This window comes from Rattus norvegicus, chromosome 10 (genome assembly GCF_036323735.1).
Source record: "Rattus norvegicus strain BN/NHsdMcwi chromosome 10, GRCr8, whole genome shotgun sequence".
NCBI lineage: Eukaryota > Metazoa > Chordata > Mammalia > Rodentia > Muridae > Rattus > Rattus norvegicus.
Genome location: NC_086028.1, coordinates 58,391,509 through 58,410,286, shown reverse-complemented (window position 1 = coordinate 58,410,286; position 18,778 = coordinate 58,391,509). Strand labels below are relative to the sequence as shown.

Below are 18,778 nucleotides of genomic sequence, written 5' to 3'. Positions count from 1 at the left end.
ATAAATAGTATGTCTGGATATCTGGAGCCTCCTGACTGAAATGTTGGGATTCTGGAACTACAGGTGGAGGAAAGTTCAGAAGTCAAACATTCCCACACTCTCTACCCAGCTTGGGTACCGTGGAAGCTTCCCTGGCAGTGTGTCTAGTCTCTCTGACTGAGCATTATGCACAACCTAGTTAAAAAAGGTTCTGGTAACCGGAAACCCAGAGCTTCTCTCCCTATAGTCATGTGATCTCAATTCTGCCAGCTGAGGGTGGCAAGAGGAGGCTGCAGTCCCCTCTGCTGCAGGCAGCTCTGCAAGCATCTGAAGGGCTGCTCCTCCCCTCTCCTCCCCGCTAAGTCCAACAAGCACTTTCTAAGCAGCACCGTGTCTAGTCAGCTCACAAATCAGATAGGTCATCACCACAGGATCCACACCGTGAGTTGTTCTCAGGACTGAGAAATAAGGCCAGGATGAAACAAAGCAGAAATGTCACTTCCATTGTTCCAGAACCTTACTTCTCTTCAACCCGAGTTACTTCTCAATGTCCACACATCACAGGTGACAATGAACAGAGTGTCCCCAAAAGCCTGCATTTCCCCATATGTGCTGCTATTCTAGACCCTGTTCTCAAAGAGCCTACGTTGAGGCTTAGGCAGAGTCTCGGGATACACCCCAGCCCCACTGCTGCTGCTGGCTATGCGAAACCTTGAGATGAAGTGCTGAGCAAAGTCCCTAGCAAGGCCTCGGCCAGCTCACCTGCAAGCGCCAGATCCGCTCACTCTCTTTGGAGACGTTCTCCACCGTCTCCCCCATCAGGGCGATGAGCATGTTGAGGAGCAGGACAAAGGTGAGGATGACATAGGTGATGAGTAGGAAGAGAAAGAGGATGGGGTAGGTGGAGTTCTGCTGGATGTTCAGGTCGCCCAGGCCTATGGTGAGCTTGAAGAGCTCCAGCACCGCATCGCTGAAGCTGCCGTAGGAGCTGCAGTCCTTTTTGTCCTTGGAGCATTTCTCAATCAGTGAGGCCAGCGCTAGGGGGAGAATGGGTGCTCTTGGGCTCTCTGTTGTCCGGCCACTCAGAGAACTCACATGTTTGCATGTATACACGGCTGCCTTCCTCTCTCTGGCCTCTCGATTCCCATCTCTGCTCCTCCTCATCTCCACTGTCATGTTCCCCAGAAGCCTAATGAGGCTGATTTTCCTGCCTGGCCTGCAGAAAGCCCTTCCAGCCCACTGAAGCCGCATCTTCTCCCCTCCTCTATCAGAAGCCTAGCCCTCACTCATCCACAGCCTTCCAAGGTTGTCGCTTAACCTGTGTTCAACTCTGGCTCCCTGTAGACTAAGGTTCTGGCTGCCTGTACCCCAGGTGGTCTCCCCAGCACTATAAGATCCTGTATCCCCTCTTAATGCTGTGTCTTGAGTTTCCTATGAACACGGCCTGGACTTGTTTTTCTCTTCTATGCAACAACGCTGCTTTGCTGGGTGAGTGAATGCATGGAGGAATGAGTCCACAGGTAGAAGGTCAAATGAATAAGCAAGATGTGTCCTTGAAAAGGATCAGACCGATGACAGCAGCTGTGTCAACAGTCATGAAAAAGGTGTGTGTTGGGGGGGGGGCTGTTCCACAAAATTGCCCTGGAGAAAAACATGCTAAACATGCCATCTCCCTATAGAGTGGTTAGAAATAAAATCAGATTATCTCATACCCTTTGAATTTTAAAAAGGGCCTCCACATATTTGGTCCCCAATAAACCATAAGTTCCCACAGAGATAAGTGAAGCAAACTGTCAAGAGTGAAAAGATGTATAGGGCCAGAGAAATACAGCTCAGTGTACTAGACTACTCCTAGTTTTTGAAGTCTGCCCATCAAGTTTCTGTGAGCTCTTATTTGCCCATCTGCAGGATGGGGTAAGAACCCTGCTGAGCCTATCAGAGAGATTGTGATGGATCTGACAGTCTGGGGAAAACACGGGTTGGATGGGTGGACTAGAGATGGCCATGAGTCTCTAATCCATGAGATCAGGGGTGATGACTCCAACTTGGTCAAGTTGCTCAAGGAATGTGGCAGGTACTATGTCACCCTGATGAAGCCAGTGTGCTAGATAAGTTGCCTTACAAGCATGGGCAACTGTTAGTTGTGAAGCAATTACCTACTCCAAATCCAAGTAAGAACAGGATGTAAACAAACAAGAACTTGAGAACATCGTGCAAAATGACCTGCAAAGAAAGGGACATGATTCAAGTGTGAGGTGTGCACGCGTGGTTGCTGTGCACCTGTCTCCTGTATCCCGCCATTCTCTCTCCCTCCTCTCCATCCCGTTTGATGGTCCCAGGCTCCTCTGAAGGCCCCATCTCTACAAGGAAGCCTTCTTCCCTGCTTTGTCCCCAAGACCTCTCTTCCCTCCACCTCACCTCCCAGCACACAGTCTCTCTGATTCACCCTGTGTCTTTCTCTATGGAGCCCCACCTCTGGGCCTCCCTGGGGCCAATGACATACCAGAACCAGCACATACCGACTTCTAAGAACTGATAGTTGAATTTGCATGAATGTTATGACCAGACCCACTATAAAGAAACTAAATCAAACATGCAATTATAAGATAAATAAGTTCTGGGGCTCTCATGAAAAATATCAAATTGTGCAGTCGAAGTGTGCCCAAAGTATAGGTCTCCAATTTTCTAACACACATGGTGGCTGTATTAACTACATTGAAATTGGTAATCACTACACAGGATATAGCTATACCCAATCCTACACTTTAGATGTATACAAATTTTCAATTGTAGCTCAATAAAAAAATAAAAATAATCTTTATTGCAAAAAACTCAATCACTAAGTCGAGCATAGTGGAGTAGACTTATAGCCCAAGCACGGTGAAGGCTAAGGCAGGAAGAGCATGGACTTCCAAACCAGCCTGGGCTCTATTTTAAGAACTTGTCTCAAAATAAAATTTTAGTCACATACATTTACAATTAAGTTATATTTAAGGTAATAAAGATTCAACGTTGAGTGTTACGTGGCTATTTTGCTACATTATACAATCATTTATGCTGGAGGAGGGTCATATATCTATTGTAACCAGATAGTGGAAGGACTATGTAAGAATATGCAACTGCACATCTCTTCCCAGATGTGTTAAGTGGCATAATGTCAGCAGCTGCAAATCCACCATGGCAGGAACATTTATGCCATGAAAACCAGCAATGCTACAAATATTTAAATCCTGCCAGCAAAATGTTCCTCGTTATATTGATATCTACATCAAGATTCAAGACAGTGACCCAGAAAATGTTAAGGCAGATTAAACTTTAAAATGTGGGCTGTCTGAAACTCACAACTGGTCAAAGTGCAGAGTAAAAGTATGTGGTGGGGGGGATTCAGCCACAAATGGAAGGTCTGCATTGTATCCCTTCCCTCACAAGGCTTAGTGACCACTGTGGGATCAAGGGCAGAAAGGTTGTAAAAGCCAAAGGTCAGGGAAGATTAGATGGAAACATCGTCTTCTAGAAATGCCAGGGTCAGGCTGGAGAGATGGCTCAGCGGTTAAGAGCACTGACTGTTCTTCCAGAGGTCCTGAGTTCAATTCCCAGCAACCACATGGTGGCTCACAACCATCTATAATGAGATCTGATGCCCTCTTCTGGTGTGTCTGAGGACAGCTACAGTGTACCTATATACATAAAATAAATAAATTTTAGAAATGCCAGGGTCACTGGACCAAGGAACTGCAACTGTTGTCTGTGGAAGACCTGCATGAGATCAAGCCAACCATGAGAGTTGATGGCTTCTTGGGGAAGAAAAGTCAGTTTTTCTTTAAGAATTGGACCTTGGTTAGTTGACCACATTCCAGTGGATGACCCTACACCCATGATCAACACAAATTGGAACCATTAAGTGCTTGCATGAGCATGCATGTATGCATGCATACTTGTGTGTAACTTTATATATTCGTATTATATATTGTGTATATATACATGTATGTATGTACGTGTGTGTGTGTGTGTGTGTGTGTGTGTGTGTGTGTGTGTGTGTGTGTGTTTTAAGAAAAGAGAATATGAAGTTAAGAGGGTTGAGTGAGGAAGGAGTGGATCTAGGAGAAGATAGGCTGAGGAGTCCAGTAAATATGATCAAAATACTTTGTATGCATGTGTGAATTTTTCAAAAATTTAATTAAAATATTGTCATTTTAAGGTATAGGCAGTCTTCTGTGAATAGCACAGGAAAGGTTAACAATCCTTCTGGTGTTTGATACCAGTTATCCAGTTCAGTAAAGCAGTTGCTCTCAGCTTGACTGACACCGTCCAGACTGTCTCTCCTTGCTGCTAACAAAGTGAATGGTCAACCGGGCAGAAAGGAGCAGCTCTCATTGGTCAGCTGCAACCACAGGCCAGTGACAGATACGATCCCATTTCAGAAAGCAACAAACTGCTACTCATCTCACCCTTCATATTGTAAGAATGTATGACAACTGTGTGTATGTGTGTACATATGTACATATGCAATGTATACATACACTTATCTGTTACATGCAGGCATGGGCACACACATACAAAGAACAATTGTTAGATATTTTCCAGCACACCACTGCTCACGGGTCAGAACATTTCCCTCACAAAGTGTGTCCCTTACCAATGCCCTACAAGCCCAGTTGTTTTAAAGTCTGACCAAAATGAAATGAAGACTGTTGCATTTCGGAGAGTGCTGGCCTACTGATTACTGCTTCAGATCTTAGTTTCCACATCTGAAGAGTGGACACCCCACCCTCAAATGGTGCTCTGCCTGCACAGTTCCCAGCATACCTTCTGGATCATGACACTGTACATGCCCATAGACTGGAAGCCTCTCGTGTAGTAGAGCATGTTCGCCCAGCCCAGGGCCATGGCCAGCACGAGGCAGGCAAGGTATTCTTTGTAGGCAAACAAGTACAAGAATACAGACAGTATCACAAGCACAGCTTGGACAAAACTGTTCAGGAGACATAGGAGACAAGGGCCTTACTTAGCAGCAGCAGAAACATTCAAACCCCAAACCTTAACCTCTAAAAAGGTTGCCATGGTAGCCGATGTTGACAAGACATGCAAGGTTTCCTGGCCTCATTCAGCTGGTCTAAATCCTGTGTAGACTGCATCACTAGATACAAGGCCGAGCCAGTGTGGGCTGCCAGCAGACTCTACTACCATCTAGCCCACAAGGACAGATGGCTTGCAAATCACCTATACGGTTACAGTTCCCACATAGATGTGGGAAACACTAGGGTAGATCAGCAGTTCGGTAAAAAGCATGTTTTCAATAAAAATCACAAAAGCTTCCAACATTCATACTCAGAAGCTAATTATAATTTCAAAGTTTTTCAAAGCCTACTCTTTTATCATTTTAAGGTGTGATATATGCTAATTGAAGTAAGGCACTTATAAAATGATAGCTAACATCTCTGTACTTAAAAGAAGTACCCAGAGAGGTCAAAGTCAGAGGACAAGAGCAGAAAAGAGGTTACCAGAGGGGAGACATTTGGGAGTTATGATTTACTCAGTAAAGGGCTTTAGTTTTGCAAGAAGAGTTCCCTGGAGACTGGTGCACAGCCATGTGGACATACTCCACAGCTCTGAGCTGTGCTTGAAAGTGATTAAGATGGTGGTTTGGGGCACTGTAAAGTGCTTCCTGCCAAGCTGACAGGCTGAGTTTGGTTCCTGGAACTCACATAGTAGAAAAAGAGAAGCAACTCCTACAGGGTGTTCTATGACATGTGCCTCCCACCCCTCCTACAAGCACACACACACTTTAAAAATTATTTTGAAGATGGTAGTTTTTGTGTGACATATCATTGTGGAAAAGAAAGCAGGACAATTGCAAGAGCCAAAAAGCAGGACAATTGTGCAGAGGTCACAGAGGCCCGCTGCAGAGCAGTGTTTTCTAAGTGTGATGGGGCCGTCATGTACAGGATCTGCACAAGATCAAGCCAACCAAAGCTCCAGGGAGTAAGGAAGGGACCCACCTACGGCTGGGGAACTACTGGCAGCTGATGACTGCTGGGGGAAGGAGAGTGGTTTCTTTGGTGATGTAGCCCCTGGTGGATTGCCAGCCTGGTCTACACAGTGAGCCCTGAGCCAGCTACATAGTGAAACCCTGTGTCCAAAAAACTAAAACTAGCACAGGGAATTGGGAGGGAGAAGCAGTCAGTAGAGGAGTTTGTGAAGTGTTAGAAAGGTGAGAGTAAAAGTTGGGTCTGATGAAATGTATTACACACATGTATAAAATTTTTTCCAAACAATAAATATAGCATGTAACAAACATACATGATGAAAGCGTCCTCCTAAACAGTGCCCACACTTCCAGTCTTGCAGACATCTAGTTGACAATACTCTTGTGTTTCTAATGTCAGTTTGCACAAGAGAGTCTAGGGCACAGCAAACTTGCTTTTCCCTCAGGTGAAGAACAGGGGCCTGACTAAGGAACCAACTGGGGACTCGGGTGAGAAAGTGCCACTCTACCTTCCTCTACCCTAACAAAGCAGAAGCAGAAGAGTGGGACATCATGCTAAGAGCAGAAGCTGTGTAAACGTATCTCCTCGGGAACCAGCATACTTTCTCAACAGTGGCCTGCATCCTGGCAGGGCAGTGTCTATCTGGCCTGTCCACTTGCTGTGCTGGGGGATGAAGAACTCAGTTTATACCACTAGAGGGCAGGTACATGCTTTATAAAACTCCCAGGTAGGCATTGGAGACGCTCAGCTGCCATACTGCCTCCTGTGAAGAAAGCATGAGGACCTGAGCTCAGTCCCCAGCACCCACATCAAAAATCCACGTGTGGCAATGAATGCCTTCATCCCAGCCCTGAGGAGGCAGGGGTAGGAGGAGCCCTGGGGCTTGCTGACTAACAGTCTAGCCAAGCAGGGAACTCTAGATTCAGTGAAAGACCAGGTCTCATAAAGTAAAGGGCCACAGAGAATGGGGTGGAAAATGAAGAAGATGCCCAACTTCAAATTCTGGCCTACATATATAATACATGCACTGCTGTACATGTGCAGGTACACAACACACACACACACACACACACACACAGAGAGAGAGAGAGAGAGAGAGAGAGAGAGAGAGAGAGAGAGAGAGAGATCAGCCTCCTACATATTCAAAAGAAAAATATTAACAGTGTGCCACCGTTGCAAAACCAGCATTCTTCATCCTCAGCCGTGGCCTCTGACATTACCACAGAGTCAAGCTGAGTCTGCCTCTGCTCATTAAGCCATTGGTGTCAGCTGTACATGACACTTCATGCACAGAGGCTGCTAAGCTAGGCTTTCTCACTAGGAAACAGGGCCACCACACAGCAACAGCTGGGACTCTGACGTCACTGAGCACTGCATCATGGTGTGTGACTTACTACCCTGTTCTGAGAATCCCAGGAATGACAGGATGACACTGATTTCTCAAATGCCTTCTGGTTCTAACCAAGGTCTCAGATGGTCTCAGATGGCAACCCTGGGGTATCACTGAAGCTAGAAGGGACTTCCCTGAGACACTGCTATGTGCAAACACCCACTGGATGACCAACCTCTGCTTCTCTGTGGTGCCTGCCATTTGGGACTCTGAGAGATGGAGTTAGCCTTCCCCTGCCATCAGGACAGGCTCTGTCCTAAGGGTTTCTGATCCCCTTCATAGGCATTTACATGCACCACCATCTAGAGGAGACAGAGGGGGCCTTTGGACCATAACGATTGAAGGGTGCTTCAACATGATGGCATGGTTGGGTGCTATTCCAGAGAATCTTCAGCCCTCCCCATCAGTTGTGACCAAAGGGACAGACCTACTTACAATACAAAATGAAACCAGGCATCTGACAGGATGGACTGAAGATCAGAGGGTCTCAGCAGGAAAATGGCAATACCCTGGGGTGGACAGAAAGGAAAAGCTTGACCTCTTCCTGCCCTTCACCCAGGGTCTGGGAAGTACTGATCCAGTGGGGAATTCAGGGAAGGCTATGTGTGTGGCAGCTCAGCTAGAGTCCAAGGGGGGAGTGTGGAAGCTGACCTGTGCCCAGAGGGCACCACTGACACCTCAGTGAGTAGAGCTCCCACAGGCTTCTCACTCCCATCCTCAGCCCAGAAACTGCAAAGCCACACAATCACTATAGCTACCCATGAAACGTGGCCTAATTTTCCAGCCTCTGAGCTTTTGTGCCTGCTGCTTATCATGGCCTCCCTACTGACGAAGCTTCCAGCCCTCCTCCCACTCCAGATAAGGCATCTACCTCCCTCTAAACACTGTTCTAATCTACCTTACAGTCCAGATGTTTGTGAGTGTTGGCTCTCTTATCAAACTCTCTTATCTTAAGAAAGGCAATCCCCACATCCCAGTCATACACCCACCGCCCCCCAATGTTCCATATACAAAAGGCTCAAAATCTCCAGGCTGATTCACTGACTGGTTGAATGGGTTAAGTGGGTAGACACATGAGTGGGTGAAATGGCTGAATAAAAAACAGAAGTATGATGCCTAGGTTAGGTAGGGTTTGGAATGGATGAATGAGTGACTGGGTAGATGGAAAGAGTTAGGGAACAAGATGGTAGAATCGAGAAGGAAGAGTCATAGGCCCAGAGTGGCATAAAGGATAGAGACATGGTGGACAAGTTGACAGATGAATGGGGGAGGGGATGGAGTAGGGATGGGCCTGGCTTACTCACTGTTTTCTGTACTGTACTTAGGAACCTGAGGCCTAAAAAGGAAATGTTTTCCTGATGCCCCTACAGGTGAGGCAGTGCAGGCTGGAGTGGAAGCCAGCCCTGCTCCTACCCTGCCGGCCTCAAGGGGTTTTCTAGAAGGACATAGAAACGTACTCACCTCTTTCACAGAGATGCACATGGCCCAGATAAGAACAAACATCCTCCCTAGGAGCTGAAGCCAACTCATCTTATGTGTCAGGGCCAAGGGGTGTGGGAGAGCCTGGAAAGGAAGGGAAGATGAAGAGGAAAGAGGGAGGACCCAGGCTGTATATGCATGCAAGCTGGACCCTCCAGATGGACCAGTGGCCATTGTGGAACCTCATCTTCTGCCCCTGCCTGCCTCACCCTCAGCAGGAACCCAGAACTTTGCAGTAAGGACAATCCACTATGTGCTAACAACCCCCACTGCCTAACTGCATGGTTCTTTTCAACCACATCCACATCCAGACACTCAAAGGGGCTTCCTCACAGTTCAGTGAAGCCGAGACTCTGCACCCCCACTAAAAGGTGAGAAACCGAAGCCCAAAGAAGTGGGGAGGCTTAGCTAACTAACCTCTCCTCCATCTACCTTCTGGAGGCCTCACAACGGACAGTGTAGTCTAGACCCACAAAGAAATCCTGGGAAGGTCCTGGGGTTCCTTAATCCCCAACTCTCTCCCAGTAAGACTCTCCCTAGATCTGTGCACCTACAGTTTGGCTAACCATTTTATTCACTGGAAACTTTGGATGACAGCATGAAAAGCCCTTATATCTGGGCCTCAGTTTCTCCATCTCTACATGGGGCAGTTCCACGATCCTTCACCACAGACCTTCCCACCACCACCCCATCCCCGGGACCACCATACCTCATCTTCCCGAGGACGGTAGTAAGAGACGAGGGTCAGGGTGATGTTGTAGAAGAAATAGAAGCAGAAGGACAAGAAGAACATGTACTTGGCAAATTTCTTCCACTTCATATGCAGCAGTGTATGCAGAGGCTCCAGGGTCAGCATCTCATGCCGGTTCTAGGGATAGAACACCCCACGGGGATGAGGAGGCAGAGAAGGACCATTTTCTAAAGGCCCATCCGGAGCCCAGAGGCAGCGGGGACAGTGACAGAAGGCTCCAGTCATGGAGAACAATGGACTGGCTTGATGGAAGTACTGGAAGGGTAACTCCCAGCTCCCAGGGATCCTTTGGGCAGCCAAATGCTACATAGGCCTGGGGTTTCCCAGCAGAAAGAGTGCTGATGCCCAGTAAGGCATGGGGAATAGGAAGAGGTTCCAGTATCTCTGTGACCTTGGTCCCAAAGGCTCTCCTGAGCCTTTCTTGGCTCACCTCTTTATCTCTACCACAACCTTTACCCACCATGCTAAACAGTCTACTGTGAGGGTCCAGGGAGCCCCTGAGGAGTAGAACTATTGACAGAAACAAAGGACAGGGACCTGGCCCATTGCCTCACTCCTCAAAAGAGCTGAAAACTGTCGGACCTGACCCTCAGTCTTCACCTCCAGCTTCATTAGCTCTCCCTCCCCCACCTCCTCCTGGAAGGGTCCTGATTGCTCTAGAGAGTGAGCACCATCTGACCTCATGTGCACTCACATTTAGAGGAAGAAAGGACTCTAAGCCCCGCCATGGTGAGTTAGAGAGGGCAAGATCAATATCACACACTTCTTCATGCCCCTTTTACCCTTAGCTCTGCTACTTACTGTTAGGAACAAAAGAGCTAGCTTCTATCTGGGCACTGCCCCCAATGCTAGACTCCATCACCAAGATAAATCACCAATATGGGACCTAGGAGACTCTGACAACTGTTCCCAGGGTCCTCAAGTCCTGGCCTGAGGTCCAGCCCTCACTCTTTGTTCCCTTCCTGCCAACCTGCCTGGGAGACCCACATCAATGTTGGTGTTGTAGACGATGATCTCCAGCACAGAGTTATCTGTCGTCGTGTCCACGTTGGTGAGGTCATAGAGTGAGGATGACACAGGCCCATATGCCCAGTCCGTGAACTTTCTGGACAGACTCCGGAGAGGCTTCTCCTTGATCTCACGGCCAAGGATATACTTCAGGATCTGGGGACAAGAAGAGGGGTAATGGGACTTGAGGACAACAGGCCTGGACCATCCAGAGGCAGGTCAGCCCAGAATACGTTACCACCCAAAAAGGTCTGAGTGCCACCTCTGCCTGGAGCCATGACCCTGGGTTCCAGCTATATCTGTAAAACGGGGGTGAGGTTCACAGTTCTTGCCTTCTCACAGAATATGAGAGCCCTTTTGCACACTACAGAAAAACCAAACCATCAACTAGTGGGCCCCAAAAGTAGCTGAGTTCCAATTCAGTAAAGAATCCAAGAATTGACCATTTTTAGAAGAGATTTCCATGAGACCTGAACTTGAAGCTCTCTATTTCTCACTCCTCCATCCCACCGTTAAGTCAGGCTCATTCACTCTGGCTGAACAAGCTGTGGCATCAGGCACCAGGCCTCACAATAGGACCACAAAGCTCACTGTAGGTCAGTGATCCTCAAACTCTTCCGTATGTTAGGATCCCTGGGGACTTTGTTGAAACACACAGTCAACTACTAAAACCCCAGATGCAGGGAGAAACCAGGGAAGCATTTTTGTGAAGCTCTCTGAGTCCCCTACACAGGAGGGCCACTGCTCTCATCTTTCCACTTCCTGAAAGCTAACCCATCAATCACCCAAGGTTGGGGATACAGCATCCAGGGACATGAACCCAAAACCCAACAGGAAAGCTCTGTTGGGAGGACAGCTCAGTGTGACTCTCACACAGCCACACTGCATCTCCCACCACAGCCCAGGCAGACAGCTCCTGCATCCCAGTGAGTCAAAACCCCAAGGGCAGGTCTGTAGCTGGGGCATGGCTGAGTCCCCCATTGCCAGTATGGCAGCCACCTTGGGTGACATTCAGAAAAATTTTCTACAAGACACTGAATAAGGGGAAGGACTCAGGAACTTCCCTGATGGGTACCTTCCTTAGACTGGCCTTGAGGAGAGTACTTTTCCCTAGAGCATAAGGGGTCCCAGGGCTGTGCCTCCTGCAAGATGCATCTTTCCTGGGCTTGGATGGCAGGAAGCACAAGTAAGAGAGTGGCATGCAGGAGAAGGCTCGTGGAAGAAACTAGACCCACAAATACCCTCTGACTCTCCTCAGAACCCCTGCAAGCTATGACCCTGGGTGGCAGGAGAGGGGGGTCAGACACACAATTCTCCCTTTGTTAAAGCTGTTCTTTATCTCCCCCACCCTCTACGTGGGAATAAAAAGGTCCCTTGTAGGCTCCAGCCCTGGCCTGACCTCAGGGCAGCTGACTAGGAGAGATACAAGGATAGACAGCTGGAATGGCTCAACTGGTGCCAGCTCTCCAGTGTCCTTCCACAGTCTCCCAGAAGCCACACTCCCTCCCAAGATCTATTCCCTGAGAAGGAATTTGATATCAGCCAGACCACAGCTCCATCTTGTCCCAGCCTAGGTCTTCCCAAGGTGCTCACATCAGCCTGGAGTTCTTGAACATCACGCAGGCAAAGGGTCCACACTACCATAACCACACTCTGCTGGAGAAGAGGCCTGACCAACAGACTAAGGTCATCGTACTGCCAGGGAGAAGAAGCCCATTGACCTCAGACCCAGAGTAGCCATTCTGGAACCACTGCCCCCAGAAGAAGAAAGCCTGAAGGACAGACACGCAGCCTATGGTTGAGCGTCACCACTCAGGAATGCTCAACCACAAAACACCTGAGATATTGCATCACCTTGGCCTTAGGGATTCTCCAATCTGGCCCCACCTAGGAAGTCCCAGGAAGAAAGAATGAACTCGAGTACAGGATTAACGTCTTAAGGGTGGACCACATGTTGGATTTCACTGAGACACCACTGCACTCCCAGACCTAAGCCGCAGCCTTCCCAGAGTGGAGGCTGGAGCCTATGGGATCCTCAGACGGGCACCATGCTTCCCCAGTCCCCGTACCCACTGCAGGGCCCCACCTCAGCCTTGCCCATCTTGGCAGCCAGCTGCAGTGGCGTGAGACCGTCATTGTTGCGCATGGTCTCCAGCTCCCAGTTGCCACTCCTCAGCAGAATCATGTCATACATGCGCTTAACAAAGTCATTCTGGGTCTTGAAGTCCTCAGCCACTGTCACCAGCGCATGCAGGATGTTGTTTCCCCGAGAGTCCTGAGAAGTGATGTCTGTCTGCTCATTCTCCATCAGCAGCTGCACGATCTCAGGCTGGTTGGTACATGCTGCCAAGGCCAGGGGCGTCTCACCTGGGGGAGGGGACTGAATGAGCTCAGTCCCAGAGGCCCGGATGCTGGCCATCACAGCAGCACTGAGCCCCAAGGCTCCCTGACCACCTCCCCCTTGCTCGGTGAAGACTGAAGTGGGTTCACACCCATAGGTACCTGTGCTCCCTGCTCCCCACTGACTTTTCAACATTCTGTTCGGGAAGGACAGAACATCCCCGCTAGGTACCCCCTCACCCAGAATGAGAAGTCTAATTCCAGCACACAGCACAAAGCCCGCTCTGTTTTGAGCTCCTTGAATCCTCTCACCCATGCTCACACTACTCCAGTGACAATGGCCTTCTTACTCCAACAAGGGGCATTCTCTAAGCCCAGGGCCTTTGCTTGCACTGTTCTTGCTTCCTGCAGCTGCTCTGTGCTTTTTCCCAGTCTTGGCTCAGATCCCGCCTTCTCGGTTACTCACTCTCGACACCCTATTTAGAATGTAGAAACCCTTCCACCCACCCAGACAAAACCCTGGGCTCTTCTTCCTCTTTTTACTCCCACCTGTGCCCTCCCTTTACTCCACCCAGCAAATGTTTCCCAACACTGGCTGTGATTAGGTCCTAGGCTGGGCACTGAGGACACAAGACTGACTGAGCAAGAAGCTGTCCTCAGAGATGCCCAGACTCATCTAGTCCTACTGACTAAAAAGCCAAAGGTGGGGAAGATGGCTCAGTGGTAAGACTGCTTGCTGCACAAGCATGAGGAGCTGAGTTCAAGTCCCCAGCACCCACGTAAAACGCTGGGCATGGTTGGCACAGGGGCAGAGACAAACAGTTTATGGGGCTTACTGGCCACCATCCTAGTTCCACCAGATTCTGTCTCAAGAAAAAGATGAAAAATAATAATGTTCTCTGAGCCCACATTCACACAGACCTCACATACAAACCATACATTCACAAAAAAGAAAGGAAAAAACAGAGCGGTGACAGGCCCAGTGGGGCTTCCTGCTGCCCTTCCTGACTGTGATGGTGGTAATAGAAAAATAACAGAACTGTACACTAAAATGGGTGGATCTCACTATACATAAAGTATACATTTTTTTTTAAACCCAAAGAACTTGTAAAGGCAATGTGAACATTGTCAGAAGAGGAGGAAAGACATTTGTGCGAAATCTAACCTCCCACCAAAACAACATACACACACACACATGCACACATACATGTACACATACATTCACACACATACACACACATGCACACATACATGTACACATACATTCACACACATACACACACATGCACACATACATGTACACATACATTCACACACACACACACACACACACACACACACACACACACACTTACAGATATTACAACCAAGAGCACCTACCACAAAGTTCTGGAGGTTCTGGAACCTCAAGCTTACGCAAAGTTACCCCTGTAAGGACCTCTTTCTAGCACACACAACTCAACTGCTTTTGGATTTCTGCCCCGTCACTGAAGGTGTAAGTCCTGCAGACTCTTCCACACCAGCAGACTCAGCATCAACCGGGTCTCAATGCACATGCGCGGAGGAGACTATCTTGTAGCACCCTCGTGTGGCCGAGCTGGTCACAACAGATTACAGAACCGGAAGCCCCTTCTCTCTCCCACAATCCTCCACTCCTGTGGCATCACCTACCAAAATAGAAGCCTTCGTGCTGGTATTTTGGGTTGAAGAAGACCCCCTTGGCGTGAGCGTTGACGTCAGCACCCGCTGCTATGAGCACTGCTGTGATGTCTCCCTGGCGCCGCTCGATGGCAATGTTCAGCGCTGTCTGCCCTGCAAACAGCCAGCATGGGTGCTCAAGGACCTGGGACAACCTAAAGCTGATCTTGGAGTCCCTTGACCCCAGGTGGCAGTAGCTGAATGAAAATACTAAGGGTGTAAATACCATGTGTGGGGACACCGCACTGACCCTAGGTTGAATTCTGGGAAAGCAGAAATGAGCTGCACCCCACAGTGGAGAGAACCAAGGCAGGGGTGCCCACGACCTGTTGCAAGAACAACAGCAAGGGCTTGGTAAAGGGGCTAGGGAAGGCTGATGTGTGGCCAGGACAGAAAAACCTTACTACAGAGACGAAGAAGGTTGTGTGTTAACTCTTACCAAAAACGTGTTAAACCTCTCCGTGGGTGAAATCGACCATGAGCAACAAACTCCATCCTTGCCCTCAAAACGACCTCACTAGGCAGGCCTATTGACCCAGGCTGGTAATGCCAGGTACTCAGCAGGGAGGCAGGAAGATCACAAGTTCAAAGCTATCTGGGTTGTGAAATGAGTTCTAGACCAACCTGAGCAACTTAGTGAGGCCTTAGCTCAAATGTTTTTAAGAGGTAGGGAGGTAGCTTCCTGGTAAGAGCTCTATCCAGCACCACAACCCCAAAATTAAAGGGATCTTGTGCTAGCAATGGTGAGACCATAGGGCCCTGAACTATAAACAAAAAGAAAGAAAAGTACAGAAGGTCGGAAGGGGAGAGGAGGCAGGACAAATAAGCCTCAGATACTGGTCTGAACCTGGCAGGCCTAATGCCAGCTCTCATGTGACAGTCTGAAGACAGGATATGGCTCTCTCTCCAGCAGTCACAGCAATTCTTCCCTGGGGTTCCCACCCCTCCTCCATAGTGCTATGACGTTCCCTTTCAAAAGTCTGTATAGTTCAAACAATAAATCAAGATTACTTTCCCCATAAGGATTAAAGACACCCCCCTAGCTCTCACCTGGAAAAGCTGAGGTGTTTACAGCCCCTGGCGTATCAGCAAGACTGCTGATCATGAGCTGACCACGTCTGCTGTCTGCTAACTGGGACAAGCTGTGTACTGACTCAAAAGACTCATGACATAGCCTGTTAACAGTTCACACAGTGTGTCTCCTGGTCAGGGAAACAAGGCAATAAATTATATTCCCTGGTTCCACAAAACCACTGAAATGGACAGCTTATTCATGACTGTAAGGCTGACTGCTGCCTTTGCTGTCCCCTACTGGGCTCTCCAGGCTTCTCCTTCGGTTGTCTGGTTTTTGGGGTTTTTTTGTTTTTGTTTTTGTTTTGTTGTTGTTGTTCTGTTTTTTGTTTGTTTTGTTTTGTTTGTGGTTCTTGGGAATCTAACAGTGTCTTGAACATGCTAAGGAAGCGCTTCTCAATCTAACAACATCCCCAGGCCCTGCGGTCTTCCTAGTGTCAAATCCGCCAAGCCCATGCCCATCTTGGGGTTCTTACCCTGACCCTGCTCTGGATCCTTCCCATCAGGTGAGCTTTGGCCAAGGCCACTGCTGTTCACACCCCAGTGTTGAACACCTGGTTGCTCACCCCAGTCACTTTCTGTCACACTGCATCATCTTTACTTCTGTTCCTGGCATATTCTGCCTAAAGTCGCCTTTTTAGAGCATCAGTGTTTCCTGACCTGTTCACCCACGCTCAGCGTTATTTACATGCAAAAGAAAGGGCCATATCTCTATAACCAAAGTGCCTCTGTGAGGCAAGGTAGGCTGTATCTGTAGCCACACCCACCTTGGGAAATCCCAACCTCTCCCCGTTGCCCTTGGTTGCCTCTGCCTCCAGGTACCTTCGTAGGCCTCTTCCGTGTACTCTGCATTGATGAACCTGTCCAGGATGTCATTCTCCTCAGCGAAGGCAAGCAGAATCCGCACGATCTCTTTGGTGTTGGGGTTGATGTTGAGCAAAGCTTTCATCAGGCAGGTCTTCCCAGTGTCTGAGGCTGTCAGCTTGTGCATGAGGAAGTCTGCAGACAGAGTCAAGGAAAAATGCAGGGGTAGGAAGAGCAGACAGAACAGTGGAAGCTGCAGCCTCGTACTTTGGAAGTACGCCCTCCAGCCACAAGAGAGGGCCCTCAGGCCTGTACACCAGATCCTCTTTCTTCCTCCAACTCCCTCCCTGGTTCGTTGTTCACAGCTCTCTACTGCCTGTGAAAACCTTATCCAAGTCCTCCTGCTCTCCAAGTTCTGCACCTTCTCTCGCAGGAGAGACAATGTCACCTGCAGCCTGGCTGCCCATGTGGGTGCCAAAATCTCCATCATATCCCTCCTCATGCTCTAAAAGTACATCTTACCACCTCCCCCACCAACCTGCTCCTCTCCTTAGTCCCCACACAGCTATGGACCCCCAAAGCCTTCAATTCCTGTCAATGCCCAAGGAACCCTTCCCCATCCCCTAGGCCTGCTGCAGGGTGCCAACACTCTGAATAGCAACCCTCTCCTGACTTACTCCACACAATAGCCAGACCACGCCCTCTTCCTACCTAAACCCATGACCCGGGACTCCCCATGGCCCTCTAAGTCAAGCACAAGATTGCTATCCCAATATCCATGCCTCATGCTTCAGCCCCACAGGAGATAGAGCAGGGGCCAAGCCAAACCAACCAGGGTCTCCAGGGGCCTGCACTCTAGGACAGGGCTGGGCACTGACCAGACGCATCCAGGCCGCGGCGCCGTCTGCAGAGCTCCTGCAGATCCTGCAGGAGTTCCCGCAGCTCCCTCACGCAGCCCTCTGATACAGCCGCGAAGATGCACTTCTTCAGCCGCTTCTTCTTCTGCCTCTGTTCTTCCTTGGCCAGGTTTGCGCTAAGACCGGAAGACATTGCGAATTCATCCCGTTTGCCTCTGTTCCTACCCTCTTCCCCTCCACCACCGGAGCTACTTAGTTTCCGGGCCACTGCTCCAACCCCTATGCCTCCTATGTCTTTGGCAATGCCCAGATTTGTGTTCCATGTTTGGTCAAGCTCCCCTTCCAATCCATATGCAATCACATCTATCAAAATACACCTGCATACACGTGAGAATGAGCAAGAAGGATGTATGTCTAGTGTAGCCATTACTCTGAAATATGGAACTAAGGGAAGAGAAAGCTCCCTTTCACTGGCATATCTGAACATTTCCATGTATCCCTTCCTGCCCCACACTCTAAATAGACTATTACTGTAATGCAGATGTGTCTCCTTTCACTTATGTAACTTGTGCTGACGTCCTTATTCTTTTGTACATTTTTGAATGTTTTATAATGAACAGAAATCATTTTATAATATACTGATATTTTGCTCTGCTCCACAAAATGTCACAGGCTACAACCATGGCCTGGAGCCTCCAGATGTTTGTCTCAACTCCCCAGAGATGCTGGTTCTTTCTCTATCCTGTACAACCCATCCCTGTGATGTACCCTCTTCTGAGATCAGTGAGGGGAGGGAAAGGGCACACTTACCTTGGACTGTTGGGATTGGATGGGGTCTCTGTCACATCATCCTGAGGAGACTGAGGAGAGTCCATGTCATCACAGTTGCCAGAGAGGCTGGAGATGGAGAAGAGGAAAGAGAGTAAGCCAACTTTAGAAGTGGACAGTGCTACTATGCCACCACCAGGCCTAACCATGTGTTCAGGCCAGCAGCCAGTACTCACCACTGCCGGATGTTGGAGTCCATCGGCTTGGAGAAGATTGGGGGAGAGGTCTTGGTAACAGTGGGGTTGGGCTCAAATCCTTCTATCTCCAGGAAGAAGTGTGCACTGAAGGGACCAATCAAGGCCATTAGAACTGGGGCTGGGCCTGTCTGCCTGTGTCCTGCAGCCTTGCCACAGAGGACCCACTCATGCTGAGCCCTAGCCTTTGTGCCGTGTGTCCTGGCCTAGCCCTCCAGGATGGAGTAGACTCTGGGTTCTTAGCTGAGTTTAAATGGCTCTTGCCTCTAGAAGTACTGTGTGGATGAGCCCAAGAGGATCACTGAGCATGGCCCAGCACCTGAGGGTTTGCGGCTGCCCTCAAGTATACAGTCTTTCAAAGATGGCAACGTGGAAACAGGCCTTCCCATCTC

General features: G+C 49.0%; 2 protein-coding genes across 12 annotated transcripts in view; one reads left to right on the top strand and one right to left on the bottom strand.

The window, feature by feature from the left end:
* Nucleotides 1–18,778, bottom strand: part of Trpv3 (transient receptor potential cation channel, subfamily V, member 3) — a 31,604-nt gene that overhangs the window by 3,371 nt on the left and 9,455 nt on the right. For 3 of the 8 annotated variants that reach the window (NM_001025757.2, XM_039086602.2, XM_008767860.4), the window contains 13 exons: nt 18,369–18,473; nt 18,175–18,261; nt 17,386–17,540; nt 16,526–16,702; nt 14,606–14,746; nt 12,681–12,961; nt 10,574–10,750; nt 9,545–9,703; nt 8,818–8,919; nt 7,792–7,865; nt 4,786–4,951; nt 2,136–2,202; nt 742–1,016 (listed from right to left, as the gene is read on the bottom strand). In NM_001025757.2, coding sequence (NP_001020928.2) covers nt 742–1,016; nt 2,136–2,202; nt 4,786–4,951; nt 7,792–7,865; nt 8,818–8,919; nt 9,545–9,703; nt 10,574–10,750; nt 12,681–12,961; nt 14,606–14,746; nt 16,526–16,702; nt 17,386–17,540; nt 18,175–18,261; nt 18,369–18,473 — 1,966 coding nt within the window. The other 5 variants (XM_017597463.2, XM_039086601.1, XM_039086604.2 and 2 more) reach the window with 4 other exon arrangements.
* Aspa (aspartoacylase) overlaps nt 1–18,778 on the top strand; it is a 53,587-nt gene that overhangs the window by 33,504 nt on the left and 1,305 nt on the right. The gene's annotated exons all lie outside the window — the stretch shown is intronic.